The sequence below is a fragment of the Gambusia affinis genome, linkage group LG07 (assembly GCF_019740435.1).
Source record: "Gambusia affinis linkage group LG07, SWU_Gaff_1.0, whole genome shotgun sequence".
Classification (NCBI taxonomy): Eukaryota; Metazoa; Chordata; class Actinopteri; order Cyprinodontiformes; family Poeciliidae; genus Gambusia; species Gambusia affinis.
Window position 1 is genome coordinate 10,408,475 of NC_057874.1, and position 19,146 is coordinate 10,427,620.

Here is a 19,146-nt window from a genome sequence, read left to right on the forward strand (position 1 = left end):
AGGAGACCAGAGGCGTCCAGACTTTTTGTCATGAGAACTAAAATGTGAAAACACTTGGGGCCTGAGCCAGACTTTAGAAAGGGCTTTCAGGGGCACAAGCGACCCCACCAGATTTATTTTTTTTTAGTTTTAAATAGTTTTTTCTTTTGTTAATGAATGTGTGTTTTGCAAACATTATACTTTATATTTTAGGTCCACCCATATAAGGTGAGTTGCAATTATTTGGAAATAAAAACAATACTCAAGTATTAAGAACTGTTCTTGAAAATTACAAAGTTCTTGTATTTGTTGGGTTTTTTTTCTTCAAGTTGAAAGCACAGAGGCTGAGCTGGACTTTAGAAAGGGCCGACAGGGGAAGGAGCCAAATCTTTGGATTGAAGATGAGGGTAGATTTTTATTTTTTTCAAAAATTGTATTATTTTTTTTTAATGTGTGCATGTTTCACAAACATTGTACTTTATATAAGCGTCATAGGCCCATATAAGGTGAACCGTAATAATTCGGAAATTTTTATGACTATAAACGATGCTCAAGTATAGTATTTTATTTTTTGCGGAAAAAACATGGAGCTACTGGCCAAAGGATGTTTAAAACTTACCATCATCAGTTGGTATAATAATTCAGTTATGTTTAGGATATTAATGTACTAGAAAAATTATTTCTCTTTAGTGAACAGGGCACCAAAATGTTGTCCAGCCCAGGGCCCACATCCATGAAAATCCGGCCCTGCTTGTGCTTCTCAATGAAGAACCAACTATGCAAAATTTAACTGAAGAGAATAAACTAGTCATATTTTTGTAGAAAAGTGATGTATAAATCATCACTTTAGATCTAAAACATGATTTTATGAATAAAAGAGAAGGAAACAAGTAGCTAATTTTTGGGTGCTGGAAGATTTTTCCTTTTAGGTTCAGCAACAAGAACAAGACATCTGAAATGATCACTTTCTGTATTGATCAATTGGTAAAATATGTTTTATTTTAAGAAGATTTTGTCTGTGCAAAGGCCGCTCTATAAAAAAGTCTCAACTTAATTTCTTTATAAGGTCAGATTTACTCTATTATGAGAATGTCAGAAAATCCTCCATTTGACATGCAATTTTACCATCTGCAGTTTGATAAAAAAAAAAATCATCTCTCGTTAAAAAAAAAAAAAGAAAAAGAAAAAAAAAATTGTGCTGCTAGTGGCCTTTAGGCACAGCTTTACATGAAGTAAGATGCTCAGTAAACATGGAGCAGCTGCATCAACAAGGCCTTCTCAACTTCTGATAAATATATGCAATACAATCTTTTTTTGTGAATCATACCTTACTTTTTAAAAAAAAGTTAATCAGTGTATTTAAATCCAAGACAGCGGTAGGAAGTTGTGGATCTAAATGTCCCTTTTTCTGTCTGTTACGCAAGCTGGTTTTTCGTCTCCACAAACATTTTTGTGCGGAGACAGTAATCTCATGATTCTGTCTGCCTTGCATCTGGGTTTTAAATTTCCTTCAGGTTTAAGTTTTGACCTGCTGGATTGATTTGAACAAAAAGTTGTGAACTGGAGCAGAGAAGAGCAGCAGACAGACGAGCACCACCGTCTCTCCGCTTTGGCAGAACATCTAATATTGTCACAGCGCCCAACAAAGAGACGCTTTGTTTAGTGGAGAAGCAGCTGCCTTTTCTCCACACCAGACAAGAACAAACTCCGGCACAGAGCAGACATGGAGGCCTTTATTGTTCAACTATATTTATAGTACAGTGCCACATCGCTCAGCCGCCATCGACTCTCCGACACACATTAGTCAACAACTTTTAACCACCATCATGCATACGAACACGCACACGCTGTTTCTATGTAAACATTGCAGGCTTTGAGAGAGATAGAAAAAGCAAGGTTTTCATCAACTGGTTTCTCTCTTTTCAAGACTTCAGAAAGGGAGACACACACACACACACACACACACACACAAATGTTTTGCTTGGTTGTTTACCATCAGGGGGAGGGGCGATAAAAACGTCTGGTCCTCTCTAAACAAACTCACACACAGACAATTCTCATTCAAGCTAATATTTTGTCAAAGTGTAGTTAAAGTTTTTCCTTATGAATGCGTCCGGGAGGCAGAAGGAACAACAGTGAAATATCTAGCACTGATAAAGTTCTTTCTTGTAATCCTTCCTACAGGTAAAAGGCCTTGTGTGTTAGTTCCCTTATGTTGTTGCAGAATGTAACGTCCCACCTGGAGCTGCATTACCTTTTAGCACGTACAAAGTACAAAGCGTTGGTTTTAGGGTAGTACTTAGCATTTTGTTTCTTGTCCATGAGGCCTCCGAAAATGATGAGCTCCCCTCTGCCCTGCACCACGGTGTGAAGGCTGGTCTCCGGAGGCCCCGTGACGGCCGCGGGCGTCCCGTTACCGTAAACTTTCCAGGACACGACCCCCGCGGACTTGGCCCGGGAAATGTCCAACACGTACATCTGCATGGGCTTGCAGTTCAGCGACTGGTACAGCGGTTTGCCAACATTCAGGCTCTGAGGCGGGTGATGGCCGAGGCGCCGCGCTATGGGCGGGATGGCGTGTCCATCGGCTACTGCGGCTTGTGGGGGGCTGGACGAGGAGGACGGAGGGGTTCCTGAGGGGCCGGTCCCTCCTCCACCACCGCTCATGGGAGAAGCCCCCTGTGTTTGAAGGGAAGACGAAGGTGAAGATGAGGAAGATTTGTTTTTCACTGCCTCCAGGCCTCGCCGTAGGGCGGCGGGGGACACGGCTCCAGGCGGCGTGAGCGGGGAGCCGGAGGGCGGCGTGTGCAGGCCGTTGGTATTTGGGACGTCGTGGTGCGTAGCGGCGGAGGGCGGCGACTCCCAGCCGTAGTCTGTGGAGCCAGGGAGGTGAGGACGAGAGGGGGGGGAGCAGCCCTGGGCCGGGCTGGTCCGGGGCGACGGGGACGACCCGTTTATTAGAGAGGGGAGCGGAGGGAGGGGGGGGCTGTCGGGGCCTTGAGACGGAGACGGCTGCTGGGACGAGGAGGGGCTCCCGTCTCTGGCGTTTCCTCTGGCTGAAGGTCGCGGTCTGAGCGTGCCCCATCGACCGTTCACACACGGAGCCTCCTCGGCGGCTCCCAGGACGACGCCGGCGGCGCCGCTTCGAATCGGGGACTGAGACCGCAGGGAGGGCGGCTCCGGCCCCAGAGGGGCGGGCGTGGCACTTATGGGGGATGGTCGCGAGTTAAGACTTGGACTGAGAGGGGCACGGCCGGAAGGAGCCTGGGAGAAAACCACGACACACTGGCCCACCTAGCAGAAATGCACAAGAGGAAAATCACAAGTTGGAGACAAACAAACACAGCATGAAGGAAGCGTCACGCCATCGCCATTTTATATCGCACTGTTACAGGTAGAAAATAGAGACTGTTGCCACTGGGTGTTTTGTACTGACCATACAAATAGTTTCTATACATTAAAGCAACCAAAAATAAGAGCAATATTCAATAATCTACTCGTGTAATTTTCAGTTTCTCTTCCAGGTCTGGACTGACACCGAACTTTATGACAATGATCAATGTCATTTTACCGATGTTATGTGAACGGGAATCAGAATTCATCAAATGCAAAAACACTTAGCTGTCTCAAAAGGCGATCAGAACCATAATCAAAAGAAATACTGTTTAATTAAAAGAGCATAATGTAAGATTGATTCACATTGTTGGTGACATTTAGTCCTCTTTACGGCGATTTCTCTCCAAAATACGTGAAAAATGAACTAAAGGATAAGGTTTAGTTATAGTTACCTAAAAAAAGAAGCAATAATTTTTTTTTTTTTTTACATCAAAATTTTTATTGTTATCAGAGTGGTACCAGAAAATACTGTGATAAATTTCTAAGTCCTCATCGCTCAGCCCTATTTTGGGGTCATTCAATGGACTGTTGACGCGTACAAAGTGGAAGTAGGAAAGCATAAAACAGCAACACGTCAGAATGAAATTAGGAGTGATTTGGTGATGAACGGGGTTCGAAGACTCACTTTACAAGCTGGGTGGCACCATAACTCTGGGGCGCCATGGTCCTCGTTCTCCACCTGCAGCTGCTGCCACTTCCATGCAGGACCCTCCATGTGGATGAGCCAGGCGTCTTTCAGGAGCTGAGAACCACAACAGGAAAGAATTGACTAAAATAAAATATGAATGTTGATGTTCTCCAAGCTCTACCGTCCAGGAAAGAGCTTAAAATGTTACTTAAAGAAATATTAACATTCAAGGATTTTTGTGACCTCATAATGGTATTTGTAATGTTTTAAAAGTTTTTATTCTGAACAGCACTTTGGTCCTTTTAGGTTTTATAAATAAAGCAATTTTTTTTTTTTATGTCTTTAAAAAATGTCTAACCAAGGACCGTTTGCAAATTAGCTTCTGGCTAGAAAACCTTCAGATAAAAAAGAAAAAAAAAAAAAGTTGCTTGTTTTTACTATGAAGCACCGTTTACTGTTCTGTCCTTGATTAAATAAACTTGAATAAAACAAAAATTAAGATAAAGTTATTCATATTACATTGATACTCATCATTTCTAGTCTGAAGAGCTGCATAAAAACCTGTAGGCCAAACATGGGATCATTTCAGAAAAATGTGTCACCAGTAAAATCACATGGAGGCGGCTTCACAACGGAGACCACAGCAGATGAATGAAATGTCTCCAGCTTCTTGATCACCAGATGTAGAGGCTTAAGACGTAGCTATGCTCCTGTTACGCATGGAAATACCTCTCATGCCTTCAAAGCATTTAACATGCTGGCGCGGCTGTTAGGCACCACATCCACTAGAGGGCAGTTCTGAGTTAGAAATGGCAAATGTGGAAGAAGTTCCACAACTTCGGTAGGCATCTTTTTTTTTTCTGTTCCTCGAGTGTTTGTGATTTTTTTCAAAACTACATGTTTTGTAAAATCCCCCAGTGGAAACCCACAACTGTTCTTTTTTGTTGTCAGTGTAAATTTGTTAGTTGGGGGGGGAAAAAAAAAAAGGATAATAAAGAAACTTACTGCATTAGGACCGCCGCAGCCTCCCAATATAAGCAACGTCTTCTCATCAACAACAATCTGAGAGAGGAAAAACAATTTGTACAATCAATTTTCAAAATGTACACAAAAAAAAGAAGTTAAATAGAAAATAAATCTTCTTGATTCAAGTAAGAAAACAACCCTTCTTACTTGTGACTGGCCTCCTCGTGGGTGAGGTGATGGACCCGATGTGGGCGGTTTGGACCAGGACCACTGCTCCAGATCTAGAACCCAGACTTCATTGCTCCTGATCAGAACCAGTCAGTAAATAAACAATATTAAAACAGTTGACTGCAAATGGTTTAATTTTCACTCATGAACATTATCCTTTAGATTTCCAACATGATTTTGTATAAAATTAATGAACTGGTGAAATGAGAACCCATCTATAAAGAGCAAAACGTTAAATATATTTTTTATTTTCCTCAGTGAGACACAACAAATGATGTGTCTATTTTTCGATTCTAGTCATTTCTTGTTTTACACTTGGCTGCCATTCTATATGAAGCTAGACTTGCTTCTATTTACAGTGTGGACACAACCAATGATTTTTATGTAAAAGTACAGACCAAAAAGAAGAGTTTCATGTTAAGTTGTTAAATCTGCATTGTTTACAAAGTAATGTAGCTAAAACATTACAATCTAAGTTCAAAAACTAGATTTACCAGGACTCTGACTTCTAAAAGTTCATCAATACTAAAGGTCTGCAACCTGTGGCTCTTGCTTTACTTTTGATTAGCTAAACAATAAGAAATTGTCATATTCTGAGTTCTTTTTTTTGTAAGTTCTTATGAATAATCTGCATTTAATTGCTTCAATGGGCTTTTAAAAGTAACTGGTTTCTAAGATCCTTTTCCAGATGTGGAAAAGGATCTTTCTTCCTTTCCCACATTTATAGAAAAGGTTCACCTCAATATACAAGACTGTTTTTCTACATTTTGTAATGGAGGATTCATTTTTGTTCGGACACTAAAAATAGAAATCAATGTAAATTTAATTTATCAGGTTTCATAAACCATTTTAAGTAGCAAATATTTAGAAAATATTTTTTTGCGGCTCATAGCAAGTTTTATTTTGTAGCAGCGGGGGGAAAAGTGTCTATGAATGGAAAGGGTTGCTGACCCCTGACCTCCATCAGCTGTGAACTCCTAATGTTACTCTGATGAGCTACAATATTTCTCCCCACCCACATCCTTTCACAATCAACCATAAACATTTAAATGTATATGCATACTGCTGACTTTACAGTGCAATTCATAAAATAATCATACATCTGACGTGCTCCTAACGATCCGCCGAACACTATCATGGAGTTTCCTATTACAGATGATGAGTGGCCAGCCATGGGTGGAGGTCCATGTGTCGTTACTATGCAGTTCCACCTGAATAAATAGAAGAAAAACAACACAAGAGATGATAAGCAGCTTAACTAAGACATCAACTTTCCAAGGCTTTGTCTAAACCGCACCCTCTAGATGACTGGAGTTCGTCTTACCAGTTTTTTGAAGGTGAGTAGGTGTGGATTTCATCGAAGAACCTCTCTGGTTGGTGAAGTGGGTAAGGGCTGGGGCGCGTCCAGCCTCCGAACAGCACCAACAGATCTTTGTGCATCACGAGAGTCGCTCCAGCTTTTGGAGACGGATAGGAGCCTGTGGGGAAATAAGACACAAATGATATTAACATTTTGCTGAAGACGATGCTCGACTGTTGAAAGAAAATGGGACAACACATAAAAATGTAAAAGAACGTCTTTAAACTGGGCAGCTGGTTTGTAGTTCGTGTTCTGCTTGGTTGTTACCTGAAGCTAAAGGGCGGATCCACTCTTTACTGTTGAGGTCAAGTCTCCATAGGTCATTAAAGGCAGCGTTGCAGCTACTCTGAGTGCAGCCTCCGAAAACATACATGGATTGATTTGAGTCATAATAGCAAGCACCTGAAAAACAGTAAAAAAATAAAGAAATAAATAAACAAACAAGATTACTGGTACAATGTTTAAAAATCATTAGGGAACCGTTGCAAACAGCTCCTTGCAAAAGTATTCATTTCCCTTTTTTATATTTTGTAACATTAAAAACATAAACCTATATGTGACAGACCAACAAAACGTGGTGCAGAATATGGAAGGGAAAAAAAGTGAAAATTGCACTTTATACACGGCCAACTAGACCCCGATACCCGTAAATAAAAAATTTTTTAAAAAAAGGAAAGTTTTAATCAAAGAAATACATTTCACATTCCACACTCCATGGTGTAACGTTAACACACCATGAGGTACTGATGCTTTTCTTCAACAGGAACAAGAAAGCTGTTCAGAGTTGAATGGAAGATGGATGGAAATTGAACTGGGCGATCCAGAAAGAAAACACGTTAAGAGTCTCCAAATGACTTGAAAGTGGAGCAGCAGGACAGTAATCACAATATAGCCAGAGTTACAGTGGAATGGTTTCATTTAAAACATATTCAAATGTTAGAACCGTACAGTCTAGACATCTAAATGAGTATCTGGGACAAGACTTGAAATCTGATGTTAACAGAAGCTCTCAGTCCAATCTGACTGAGCCCAAGATATTTTCCAGAGAAGAATTATATCAGATATACAAGTATGTGGGGACAAAACTCAAGACAAGGCTTATAGCTACAGTGTATCTACAGAGTTGAGTGAATACAAATTCACATCTCAAACTGTTCAGATTCTATCTGTGATAGATTTTGAACACCATGTGTCCTTTTTTTATCCACTTGACAAATATGTTATTTTATGTTGGATTACCAGATAAAATCTTGAAAAAAGGGCTGAGGTTTGCAGTTGTAATATGGAGTTTGTAAGAGGACCATATGTATAAATATATAATTTGGGTGTTATAAAGTCTACAAATGATATTCAGACATCATGCATTTATTTTGAAGTTAAATTTAGTTATCTCCAGTTTTTAAAACTAATAAAAGTGTCACTTCTTTATGATATGGTGACCTTGCAAAGAACTTTGGCCCCACCTTTAATTGCAGGAGTTAAGAGGGGGGCAAAAAAATGATTGACTGGCTTCAGTGATGTAAAGCCATGTATACTGACTGTGTGAAAAGCGCTGAGTGATGGGGGTTCCAGGATATGGATATGTCCGGCTTTCCCATTGGATATTTCCCTCCTGGACAGCTCTCAAAAACCCATGATAACACTGATAAGCAACACCTGTTCAGAAAAAACGAGATAAAGCAACAGAGAAAAGAAAAGCTCCCCAACTGGCAGACACACCTTAGCACTGTTATTTCCACATTAACCAAACATGGTGTGACACTAATTGTAATGGCATCAAAATATGACAAACTTACCTTTAATAAGACGATACCACTGCTTACACACAAGTGCGGCGGTCTTGTGCTCCTGGTAAGGTGAGAGGAAAGATAAAATATATTCCAGGACTTCCTCTGGCAACTCGACCATCGACCTGCCCTTCCCTTTGGCACCAGTGTCCATGTTCCCTTCCTGACTATAGGTCCCCATCTTTCCTTCCACCTCCTCTATTAACGCATCAGTCTCTGCACCCTCATCCTCTGTATCCATAGCAACAAAGTATCCATCTTCATTGGGGGAAAGGGACATTATTGTCTGTTGAGACACATGAAGACATGTTGATGATGTACACAACAGTTCTCATACACATGATTAGTACCAAAGATCATGCAGTGATGGGTCAAAGTGTCACTTTTTCCTTTAACCTGGAGGAAATTTACCTGCTTTGTTTGGTTCTTTCTACTGAATCATAACGACGACGAAGCATTGCATTAAAGTGAAACAGATTTGCTCCTGCTGAGAAATCTTAGCGGTGTTATTAAGGTGTGACCAGGGTGACACCTTAAGTAATTGACTATTAATTGACGGCTCAATTAATCGGAATAGTTGATTCTTCAAACTGATCGGCTTCGTTCGTCCCAGTTTGTTCTATTAGCCACGTCTAGCTAGCTATCTTTAGCCTCCACATAAATGAATCACTGAACTGCTAATGCTAACTACTTTTAAAAGCTTTCTACCGCTTCCAAAGCATTTTAAAGATGTAATAATGTTACGAGATGATATAGGTTACTTCATACCTAAAAACTCAGTTTACCAGCTGGAAACTGAACTGTTAACTTGATTAATTTAACGGTTGATCCTAGTTTACTAGCTTATGCTAACGCTAGCTAGCCTACCAGCTGCAACCAGGCTAACAGCAGTTACATGTACCAGTCCATCTTCAACTGACAATCTTAAGAACACATATTTTCCCCAAATTATACTTTTCTGGCAAATTATGAAAATCTATCAGTTCGTCGATGTCTTACCAACATGACATCCACAATCAGCATCAGCTAAATGCTACCTCCATTCTTGTCTCTGTATATAATCGTTGCTAATATTAGCCTCAGTAAAAGGACTGTGTATGTCAAGGTTCTCCGCTGAAATGTTGCTAATTTTACTGTGTATTAGAGGAAAAAAAAATCCGGCTCATACCTTTGTTCCAGGCCAGTTAATTTTCAGGGTTCTGGGTGTGTATATGTTCTCCTCCTCCCCGGTTATCAGCTGCGCTGGTTCCTGTGCTGCCTCCATGCAATCGCCATCTTCCGCTGTGAGAGCAGCTCCTTCCTTCAGTAGCGGAGCTTCGCTTCGGAACAAGCGAAGGCGGGGGGATGTTTGTGGCACCAGGGGTGGGTCTCATCAGGCCCAGGCTCTGCTCTCCCAACTGTTGATCAAAGAGAAAGACATATGTAATTTATAGAGATATATATTGAAAAAAATGGTGTGCAGTTTTCATGACAAAGTATTATCGACTAATTGATAGGTATCAGTCTATTTGTTTAGTGTTTGCTGACCCACAGAAGAGTTGGAAACTCTATACAAAGATCTCTTGTTTAGACCGCAGTCTCATTTGCAATCATATTTTGGGCCACCATGTTATAAAAGCTAAACAAGTTGATAAACAGCCTTGACTCTTACCTAGGGATTGTTATGGAGCCTATAAAGATGATTGTGCAAAAGAAGGTGGATTAAGTCAAAACAGAATGGGCAAACATAATCATCCTATTCAAAAGACAGTTACTCAACAGCAGCGTTTCTTCACTCAAAGGCCTCTTCAGAAGCACTGAAGAGCAAAACCCATGCTATAACTCGAATCCACCACTGTAGCATCCTATCGAGATTCTTTGAATGGATTAGAATTGAATTGAATGGCTCCATTGTTATGTCCTTGGACAGGAAACTTCACTTGCCTTGCCAGCTGTTGGTAGTCAGATGGCCCATTGGCGCAGGTGCCTGGCACCCTTGCTTCTGTCAAACTGCCCTTTTGTACAGCTACAAGGTAGCTTACCACCATCAGTGTGTGAATGGGTGCATGAATGGCTTCAGTGTTTCCCAACCCTGGTCCTTAAGGTACACTGCCCTGCATGTTCTAGGTATTTCCTTGCTTCAGTCCAGCTGATTTCAATTGATGACTATTAACGGGCGTTTGTTGAACTGCAATCAGTTGAATCAGGCACATTAAAGCAGGGAAACCTCTAAAACATGTAGGACAGTTAGCACTGTCCTTGCTTACAATGGTAAGCAAGGACTACTGTGAACAGGACACTTCTAGCTTGGGGTTGGACACTGGTCTTAATAAAGCATTATACAAGTACAGGTCACACATCCATTATCAACCAATACAAAGTGCATAGAAGTTTTCAGAGTAACACCTGGCTGAGGCATTCAGGCACTCTGCCAGCTTGTCTTCTTGCCTGGGTAAGACATCCTGATGTCAGGATGTCACACTGGCAAAGACAGACAACAGGCATCAATGAATGGTCAGGCAATCTTCTGCTGGAAAAGCTTGTACTGAAATCTACTTCGAGGTCTCTCTGGATGAGGAAGCTTCTCACCTCATGCTTAGTGTCCAACCAGCCGGAAGCTAGAAGTGGCCACATATCAAAAAACAGTAGTCCTTGCTTACCATTGTAGTGCTAACTGCTATTAGCAATGTAACACAATGACAATGCATTTCTCAGTATTTTCTGCACTTAAACACTGAAAGAATATAATCACAAATTGATTTTGTACAATGAGCCACCAATTTTCACTATGGTATGAGCACTGCAACCATACCGGATCCTACACTCAGGACTGCTTCGCAAACAATTTCCCTGTTGGAAGTAATTTGTGGTTACCCATAATTCTGACTTCGGTGTTGAAATAGAGCGCACAAAGGAAAATATGTTTGAACACATAAATAAAGAGAATAAAATGGTCTAGTATCACAATCATTTGCAAATCCAAATTGTTTTCTGAGTTATAACTAGAAAGTGGTCAACTCATATGTGACAGCAATACCAGATCTGGGTGCTGACTCCAGAAACAAACCAAGTTCAGCAACTGTGCACCGCGACAGGAACTCCAAAAACCACTGGTGTACGGTAGTTGTTTTGAGATGCTAGACTAGCTACAGTATATATATAAAAAACAAGCTGATAACATTATTTTTATTGGTGTTATTTGCATTTAAATAACTAGAAACGTACCTTAAAGTAGATGTGATAGGTCTGCCACTGGTTTAGTAAATAAGGTGTTTATTATGGAGATGTACAAATCAGTCAGCCAATTTGTCCTGGATTACCTCTGTTTGGAGGGATTTTTCAGGCCAGAAACTGAAAAATCTGAATAATAAAGCAAACTGAGAACATGTTTTGCTTAATAAAGGTTTAATGCTTAATAAAGGGTTTAATGTTATACTTTCAAGAACTTTTCTGAACTTTAGTACCACAAATAAGGAACAAGAGTACTCCCGAGTAAGTTAAGTTTACATGTGTAGAGAATACATTTTGTTTTTCATTTTATTTTTACAAAATACACAAATTTGTTTGAAAATAAAGAGTTACTAGAATATTGTAAGTTGCCCAAAGAAGGTCACATTTATATTATTAAGGCCTCAAAACGCGAAACAAGTGTAGTTGAAATATGACGCCATCTTCATTCGGCCAGCGTCATTCATGTGGCTAACTGACGTTACAACGTCATTTCCGTTCCTCAGTCAAAACGGTTACATTAGCTTAGCGGTGGGTCTTTTCCGACTGAATCACTCCGCTGTTTGGTGAATATTTCACAAATTTTCTTTGCTGTTAAAGTGACTCAGCTTTACCTGAAAGCGGTCCTGTCGCAAAATTAAAAATAACCGGAAGTCGGGTTGAGATTGTCATTTCAGTTGAGCGTCAGGCTAACACACGGCCAAATAAAGGCTTACGATTTGTTCCTTCAGCTTACCCCAGACCAGAAGACCAAGTGAAACCTGAGTCCCCAGAAGATCTGCCTCACCGTCTCATGCCCTCAGCTGGGACCGGATATAGTTTTTCGGAGGAGGTAGCCGAGAGCTGGGAAGAAGCTGCGGACAGTGGGGTGAGTTGGACTAACATTTTTTAATAAGATAGTGCTTATTTCAAGTTTACAGTAAACTAATCACTTGGCAGAAAACAACTGGGTCACTGCAAATGTTCAGTTTCCAGCTAAATAAGCAATTTATTTTGGCCTTATTTCTTTACCAATGTTTCCTGGGTCAAGAGTTTGAATTTGCAGGCCGAATCCGTCAGGTATTGTCATAACTAAGTTTTTTTTCACCTCACTTCTACTTTTAAATTAGTAACTTTTTTTTCCAACATTATGGCACGGGTAAGTGGGAAGAACAGTTTGAATTATATGAAGTAACAACTTTTTCCTAAACCACGTTAGATCCGCCCATTGCGGAAATAACAGCAATGCGGTTAATTATTAATTATTATCCCTAATACTGGACACTTTGTGCACAATGTATTTTCTTGTTTGGAGTAACAGGCAAAGGTCTTGTTATTAAGGTAGTTTCTGAACGAATTTAATTATTTATGGTTGTGATTTTGTAACTAGAAGTTCATATCTGACCTCCATTTTTATTAAAGTGGGGGCATCATGCAAAATACACCTTTTTAGCTTCATATCATTTTATTATGTTATTCCATCATCTAAAATCATACCTGGAGTGTTTTTGATTCTTGTTTCATGTTTGAGAAATCCTTCAGTCTCCAATGGCAACTATTCAGGGATGACCTAATCGGTTGCTCCCCTCACTCAGCTCCTTCAGACTAGCGGTAGCAGCAATTAGCAAACTGTGCATAAGTTGAGTTTATCATAGAAACTACTTCTCAGTCCAACATTCCTATGAGTAGCTCTAAACAGCATCACGGAGGAGCATTGTTATGATGTGCTGAAGTAGGAGAGAGTAAGAGCTTCTTAACGAGACACAGGCCAATTTCATGGCATCAAATTACAAAGTTAAATTTCCTTTAAGTTATTTTTGATGTATCCGGCATTTTTGTAACAAACGTATTTTATAGTGCTATAAGAAAATGCATAATACCCTCCCTTTAGAATTTTTTTAAATTATATTACAATTAATTTAGTTAAATTTTGAAAAACTAAATGCCTAATTTTCAGTAAAAGAAGAGATGTATTTAAGACAAAATATAAGTGTAAAGCTTTAATTAAAATACAAAAAGCATTTAACGCAGTCTGAACGATTTGACATTGGAACGTTAGAATCCTTTTTTCTTTCTCATATAATCTCCTTGGATAGATTTTAAGTGCTAGCCTGTTGGATGTCAAATTAAAAATACATAGATAAATCTGACTTTAGAAGTAATAATTCAATACTTTTTACACGTTTCCAAATATATACTCATATCACTGTTTTGTGTTGTTCTATGGAACTTAAAATGGATTTTTATCTTTTTGTTTTTATGAATTGTAACACATCTCAGACTAACCGCACTGTGTTTGCTGAAGGTTTTTGTTTTTTTCCTCTGGAATCAGTGTTTGTTGTAGTTTTTACTTTTCCAGAGGTCTTTGTTGTGAAAAAGCTGAGAGTATTCATAAGTCATAGATGAGGTCAGTGTTGCTCTGTTTGCATAACTCAAACAAAAATAGCAAGAATTTATTTATTCTGCTTTTAAATGCCAGCATACCTCAGCCACTGGAGGGCTTGTGCTTTAAATATTATCAGTATGTACTCCTACATCATGCTTCACGTGTCTCAGATCATGTATATTTAAATACAAATTTACAGGTCACCTAACTGGTAATGGTTTGTTTCCCCTTAGGAAATTGAGAGGAGACTTGAGGCAAAGCTAAAGATAAATCAGGAAGCAAAGTAAGTGACCAATCCCTAAATTACTAGATTTTTCTTTTAAGAAAAAAACTCAAGTGGTTTTATTTTTGCAGAAAGACTAGTTTAAAGTCTGCCAGCTCCCCGGTGCGAACAGCGATTGTAGTCCAAGACGACTCCCTGCCGGCAGCTCCTCCGCCTCAGATTCGGATTTTAAAGCGTCCCTCCAACAACGGTACTGCTGGGAACTCTGCGTCCTCGTCTCGTCCCTCGCAGCAGATGAAGTCGCTGGCCCAACGGGAGGCGGAGTACGCAGAGGCCCGCAGGAGGATTCTGGGTAGTGCTTCTTCAGAGGAAACCCCTCAGGACAATCCAAGCCAGGACCGGTAATGCGTCACATCAGTAGCAGTAAACATGCACAAACATCCATTTCAATAGATTTTTATGTTACTAGAATGTTAAATTAGTGAAGTTCATATATATATTTTAAAGTACAGAGTGACACATTTATATGAAATATTTCTTAATTTGTATGATTATGGCTTACAGCTCGACCTCGACTGCTAAGTGTTTGTCCTGTCACGTCAACAGGGCTTCTCGTATGAATGTGCAGCAGCAGCAGCAGCAGCAGCCGCTGGACATAGTTCGTCCAAACAATCACGCGATCCGTCAGCCTTCCGGTCCTGATGGCACCTCTGGCTTCCGGCTCTGCAGATAAAGTGAAGCTGCTTGCTGCAAAGAAACCGCTGCCTCTTGGCGAGAGGCGGAGCGGGGGAGAAATTAATGGGGTGTTTTGCGTGATTTCCAAAGAGCAGAGTGGTGGGATGACATCAAATTTGACTAAAATAAGGAGTTCAATTTACTTGTCCACCATCTCTCTGCTTTGCACGCTCTGATTGGCTCTTTGCCTTTTGCCTTGTCTTTTCCCACTGTTGAATCTTACAAGGCGGCTGGCCAGAGGTCAAGGATTCTAAAGCCCCTCGGTTCCACATTGGGAACACGCTTTAATCTCTCACCCCACGCACACTGTGATACTCTGATGTGCGCTCCGATTTTAAATCTGCAAAGTGTTCGTCACTTCAGGGAGAATGAGGAGAACTGGACGAGCCTTTTCTCCCTGGCGAAGCGTGGGTCACAGCTGGACGTCCACCAACAGGAAGGCCTCAGCGAGTTGAGAGGAAGTGGATCGCACAGTGCCAAGAACTGCCCGTTCAGCTGACCGAGTGCAAGGTGGTGGAACGCTGCGCTGATTGGACCTGTCGAGTGAAAGTGCACAGTGCCGAATAATGTGTCTTAGTCCTGCAGATGGTGGCTCAGAGCAGCGGAGAGGCAACCTCTGGCCAAAATCCGTGATCAGAACGACGAGTCACTAAATCTGTTTCTACAAGCAATAACAATGAAATTACTTCCTGGATTTGTTTTTTTTGTGTGTGTGTGTGTGTTTGTGTGCGTTTTGTTTTAAACTGTTAACATTGTTTCTCCATGGTTTCTTTTTTTGTTTCTGTGATATAGTATTTTTAAATACGGAAATTTGTTGGCTGTTTAGAAAATGGGTTGCAATAGAAGCATTAATTTGCAATGTCGTTAATTTGATCAAGTTTGAGGGAATTGTGAATTAGGAATCAGAACTTCTGGTGTTTCATTCTTCTTGTGTGTGCTGCGTCAGCAGAAGAAGTGTTGGAGCGTTAATGGCGCCATCAGGCCCAGAAAGACGTCGAGGAAATATCAGAGAATGTAACTTAATCAGCGCTCTGTGGAACGAAGCCAAATTTATCTTCCTGGTTTTGACGAAAGTCTTCCTGGCAGGTTTTTTCTTTTTTTGAACGCAACAGGGTTTTTATTGTAGCGTACGCTTGTTTCCCATCGATTGAAAATGGTTTACAAAATCCATAATATGATTGAAAACCGAGGAGTTAAACAAACTGACAGCTGGCGTCCCAATAACTAAACTCTTAGTTTGCCCCTTTGCAGTTTTGAACACAGTCGCTACACATCCTCCAAACTTCAAATCTTCATCCATTAGGGAAGCGATTTGATGATTGAAGTAACTATTTATATAAGGATATGTAGTTATACGACTCTTATAAAACAAATTATTTCTATCATATTTCATTAGAATCAATTGGCTTCAATGGTGATCAGAACCATAAATAATGGAAACTGTTCAGAAATTAATTGGAAATATGTTAAAGTAGATGCAAGATTCTAGCTTTTTATCTATATCTCACTTTACAAAATGGAAGTAGGAGCTGACCGAAGAGCAACTCGACCTCGAGCCTTTGAACCTTTTGTGACTTTACGCCTTAAATTAACCCGCCTACCAACAATCGCTCACAAGTGGGGTAATTTGGATTACATTTGAAGCTGTTTTAGTGCTTGTGCCCACCAGGAGTTGGGGGGGTTTTTAGAGCAAATTTACAGCTGCATTCCTTTTTTTCTGCTTTGATGGCAGTTTATCCAAACCGGTTGAGACGTATCGAGTGAAGCCTCCTACCTGGAAATGGTTGCAGTTTGAGATCTACTGTCCAGCAGCTCTAGTCACTGAAATGCTTCATTTAGACATTATTTGTTTACCTTTATGAGTTGGTTTGCTCTGTTTCAGGCAGCATGGATCTGGACCTATCACCTTAAGCTTTAAAGGAACCGTTCTCTGGGATTTGGATCAGTCGTACTCTTTTAGCAGAGGTGTATGGTGTTACGTTGTCTGGCTTTGAGGCAAAAAGGATTTATCCCTTAAAGCTGATGTGCAGTGTGATCAACTCATGATGCTTTATTGCAGATGTTCTCAGCCAGTTGTCTAGTTTGATGCCCATTTGATGTCATTGTTTTAAAACTTGAAGAATCCAAATGAAATTCGAATACCCTTTAATAAACATTTAAAGATACCGTCTAGAATATTTTGTCTTTTCTCTGAATTTTACTTTGAATTTGTTGATGGATGCAGACTTTTTGTTTCTCGAAGAGTGGATTGGCTTTAAATTGTTACCTTTGAAAAGAGCAGATTTATCTAGAGATGCTTCAACCGCTACAGGTTCTGTTTTCGTTCTCCAATTAAACATTGAACAGTAAACAATCTTGGACCACAATATGCCACAACAAAGGTCTTGAGGCACTTTCCCAAAAAAATTAAGTCATGCATCCATTCCCATTAACCCCAATTATCAAACTGCAGTAAAGTAAATTATGCAAAGTAGTTTAAAATGTTTCTCAGGAAACCCACCAGATTAGCATCTCTAATAAAGATGTAAGAGACAAAAAATAAAAAGCCAGCAGTGGAATATTCTCCCTCTGAAGAAATGAACTAACATATTTTATGTGATAATGAAATGTAGAGAAATAATTGTTTTAAAAACTGGTCAATAATGTGATCAACCATTATGTGCCAAAAGGACAGCGTCTCATTTTCTAAAAGCAGTTCATTGTTGGAGCATAGATGAAGTTTACTACTGTAGCTGTTAAAGTTAAAAGTTTATTTACACAGCCTACACATGCAGCGCCTATAAAAAGTATTCACTCTTTTGCATGTTCTACCCTTTGTATTGCTTTTACAATAAACCATAACAACAAAATTTGACTTCTCTTTTTAACAGAAATGACAAAAAAAAAAAAAAAACAACCTTTAATATCAAAGTGAAAACTGAATTTTACATAAAAATATGTAACGTAAAATAAAAGTTTGTATAATTATTTCAGTCAGGGGGCTGCACAGTGGTGCAGTTGGTAGAGCTGTTGCCTTGCAGCAAGAAGGTCCTGGGTTTGATTCCCAGCCCAGGGTCTTTCTGCATGGAGTTTGCATGTTCTCCCTGTGCATTGTGGGTTCTCTCTGGGTTCTCCGGCTTCCTCACACAGTCCAAAAACAATGACTGTCAGGTTAATTGGATCAATATCTAAATTCTCCCTAGGTGTGAGTGTGTGTGTGAATGGTTGTGTGTCCTGTATGTCTCTGTGTTGCCCTGCGACAGACAGGCGACTTGTCCAGGGTGAACCCCGCCTCTCGCCCGGAACGTTAGCTGGGGATAGACACCAGCAACCCTCCCGACCCCATTAGGGACAAAGGGTGAATTGAAAATGGATGGATGGATGGATTTCAGTCAGGCTTGCACATCTGGACGCTGTAAGCTTCCTCCATTCTTCCTCACTAAACTGTTAAAGCTCAGTTGAATTGTTTTTCTCCTCATGGAGGCGCCAGCTGTTTTTGTCTAGCAAAGGTCTTGGACTGCATCAAGCTAATTTCTCTGGAAAGGCAGCGGTCTGCTTCTCTATGGAAGCTGCCTGCTGCCAAAACAAAAATTCAAAACAAACAAAACTGTCTGAAACTTTAAATAATAATACTGTGAACAAAACAACTTCTGTCCTTTAACCCAGCGGATCAGTCACACACCAGCAGAGGAGTGCTGCCACCATCATTAGCTGCCTGAGATCATCCTCTGTGGGATGAAAACGTTTCAGCTCCCTGTAATTTGATGATGATGGTGTTTTATGTTGGTCAGAGGGTGGCGTGTCTGCAAAAGGTCAGACGCGTCATATCATGAGCTTAACACACAGCTACAGGGACGTGAAAGTGGTCATCAAAACTCTTTGCAGCATCAACAAAGATCCAACAACAGTCACATTACAAAAATCCTCAAAAACCAACTCTGCTGCACTTTAATAGTAATATAATTTTTTACTAGCAGATTTCTAGATCAATTCAAGAACAGTTAAACAGAGAAACCAACATTGCCAGGATTTTATCCAATTTAAGCACTAGACTAGATCCTTGTTCAAGGACGTCCAGTCTTCTTTATTAAAAGTTGTAAACTGATTTTGATTTTAAGACCATGGCTGACATTAAAATATTCATTTTGAGGTTTAAGAATTGGCTAAATACGAACCAGAATTGCACTCATTCTTAAATATAGTGATTGTTTTGGTTCAGTACGTTGTTTTGGATCTCTTCGTTAACATTTTATTATATTTACTACTGATCTTTTCTTTTTAATCAACTGTTAA

General features: G+C 40.1%; 2 protein-coding genes across 6 annotated transcripts; one reads left to right on the forward strand and one right to left on the reverse strand.

Annotated features, from left to right (window-relative positions):
* Positions 1-1,692: 1,692 nt before the first annotated feature.
* On the reverse strand, positions 1,693-12,383 carry fbxo42 (F-box protein 42). Of its 5 annotated transcripts, none has more exons than XM_044123152.1 (11): positions 12,288-12,383; positions 9,513-9,741; positions 8,354-8,630; positions 8,097-8,213; positions 6,825-6,959; positions 6,522-6,675; positions 6,298-6,408; positions 5,177-5,273; positions 5,009-5,065; positions 4,001-4,117; positions 1,693-3,273 (listed from the first exon to the last, which is right to left on the reverse strand). In XM_044123152.1, exons 2-11 carry the CDS (start codon positions 9,606-9,608, stop codon positions 2,230-2,232), a joined length of 2,205 nt encoding a protein of 734 aa, XP_043979087.1. In that variant the 5' UTR covers positions 9,609-9,741; positions 12,288-12,383; the 3' UTR covers positions 1,693-2,229. The 5 variants fall into 5 exon arrangements, with proteins under 5 accessions (XP_043979087.1, XP_043979086.1, XP_043979085.1 ...); XM_044123151.1 differs by lacking the exon at positions 12,288-12,383 and adding an exon at positions 10,268-10,424; XM_044123150.1 differs by lacking the exon at positions 12,288-12,383 and adding an exon at positions 9,996-10,207.
* On the forward strand, positions 12,056-17,406 carry LOC122834593 (SUZ domain-containing protein 1-like). The gene is made up of 4 exons (XM_044123158.1): positions 12,056-12,419; positions 14,150-14,199; positions 14,271-14,540; positions 14,746-17,406. The coding sequence occupies exons 1-4, from the start codon at positions 12,345-12,347 to the stop codon at positions 14,870-14,872; spliced, it is 522 nt and encodes a 173-aa protein (XP_043979093.1). The 5' UTR covers positions 12,056-12,344; the 3' UTR covers positions 14,873-17,406.
* Positions 17,407-19,146: the final 1,740 nt, after the last annotated feature.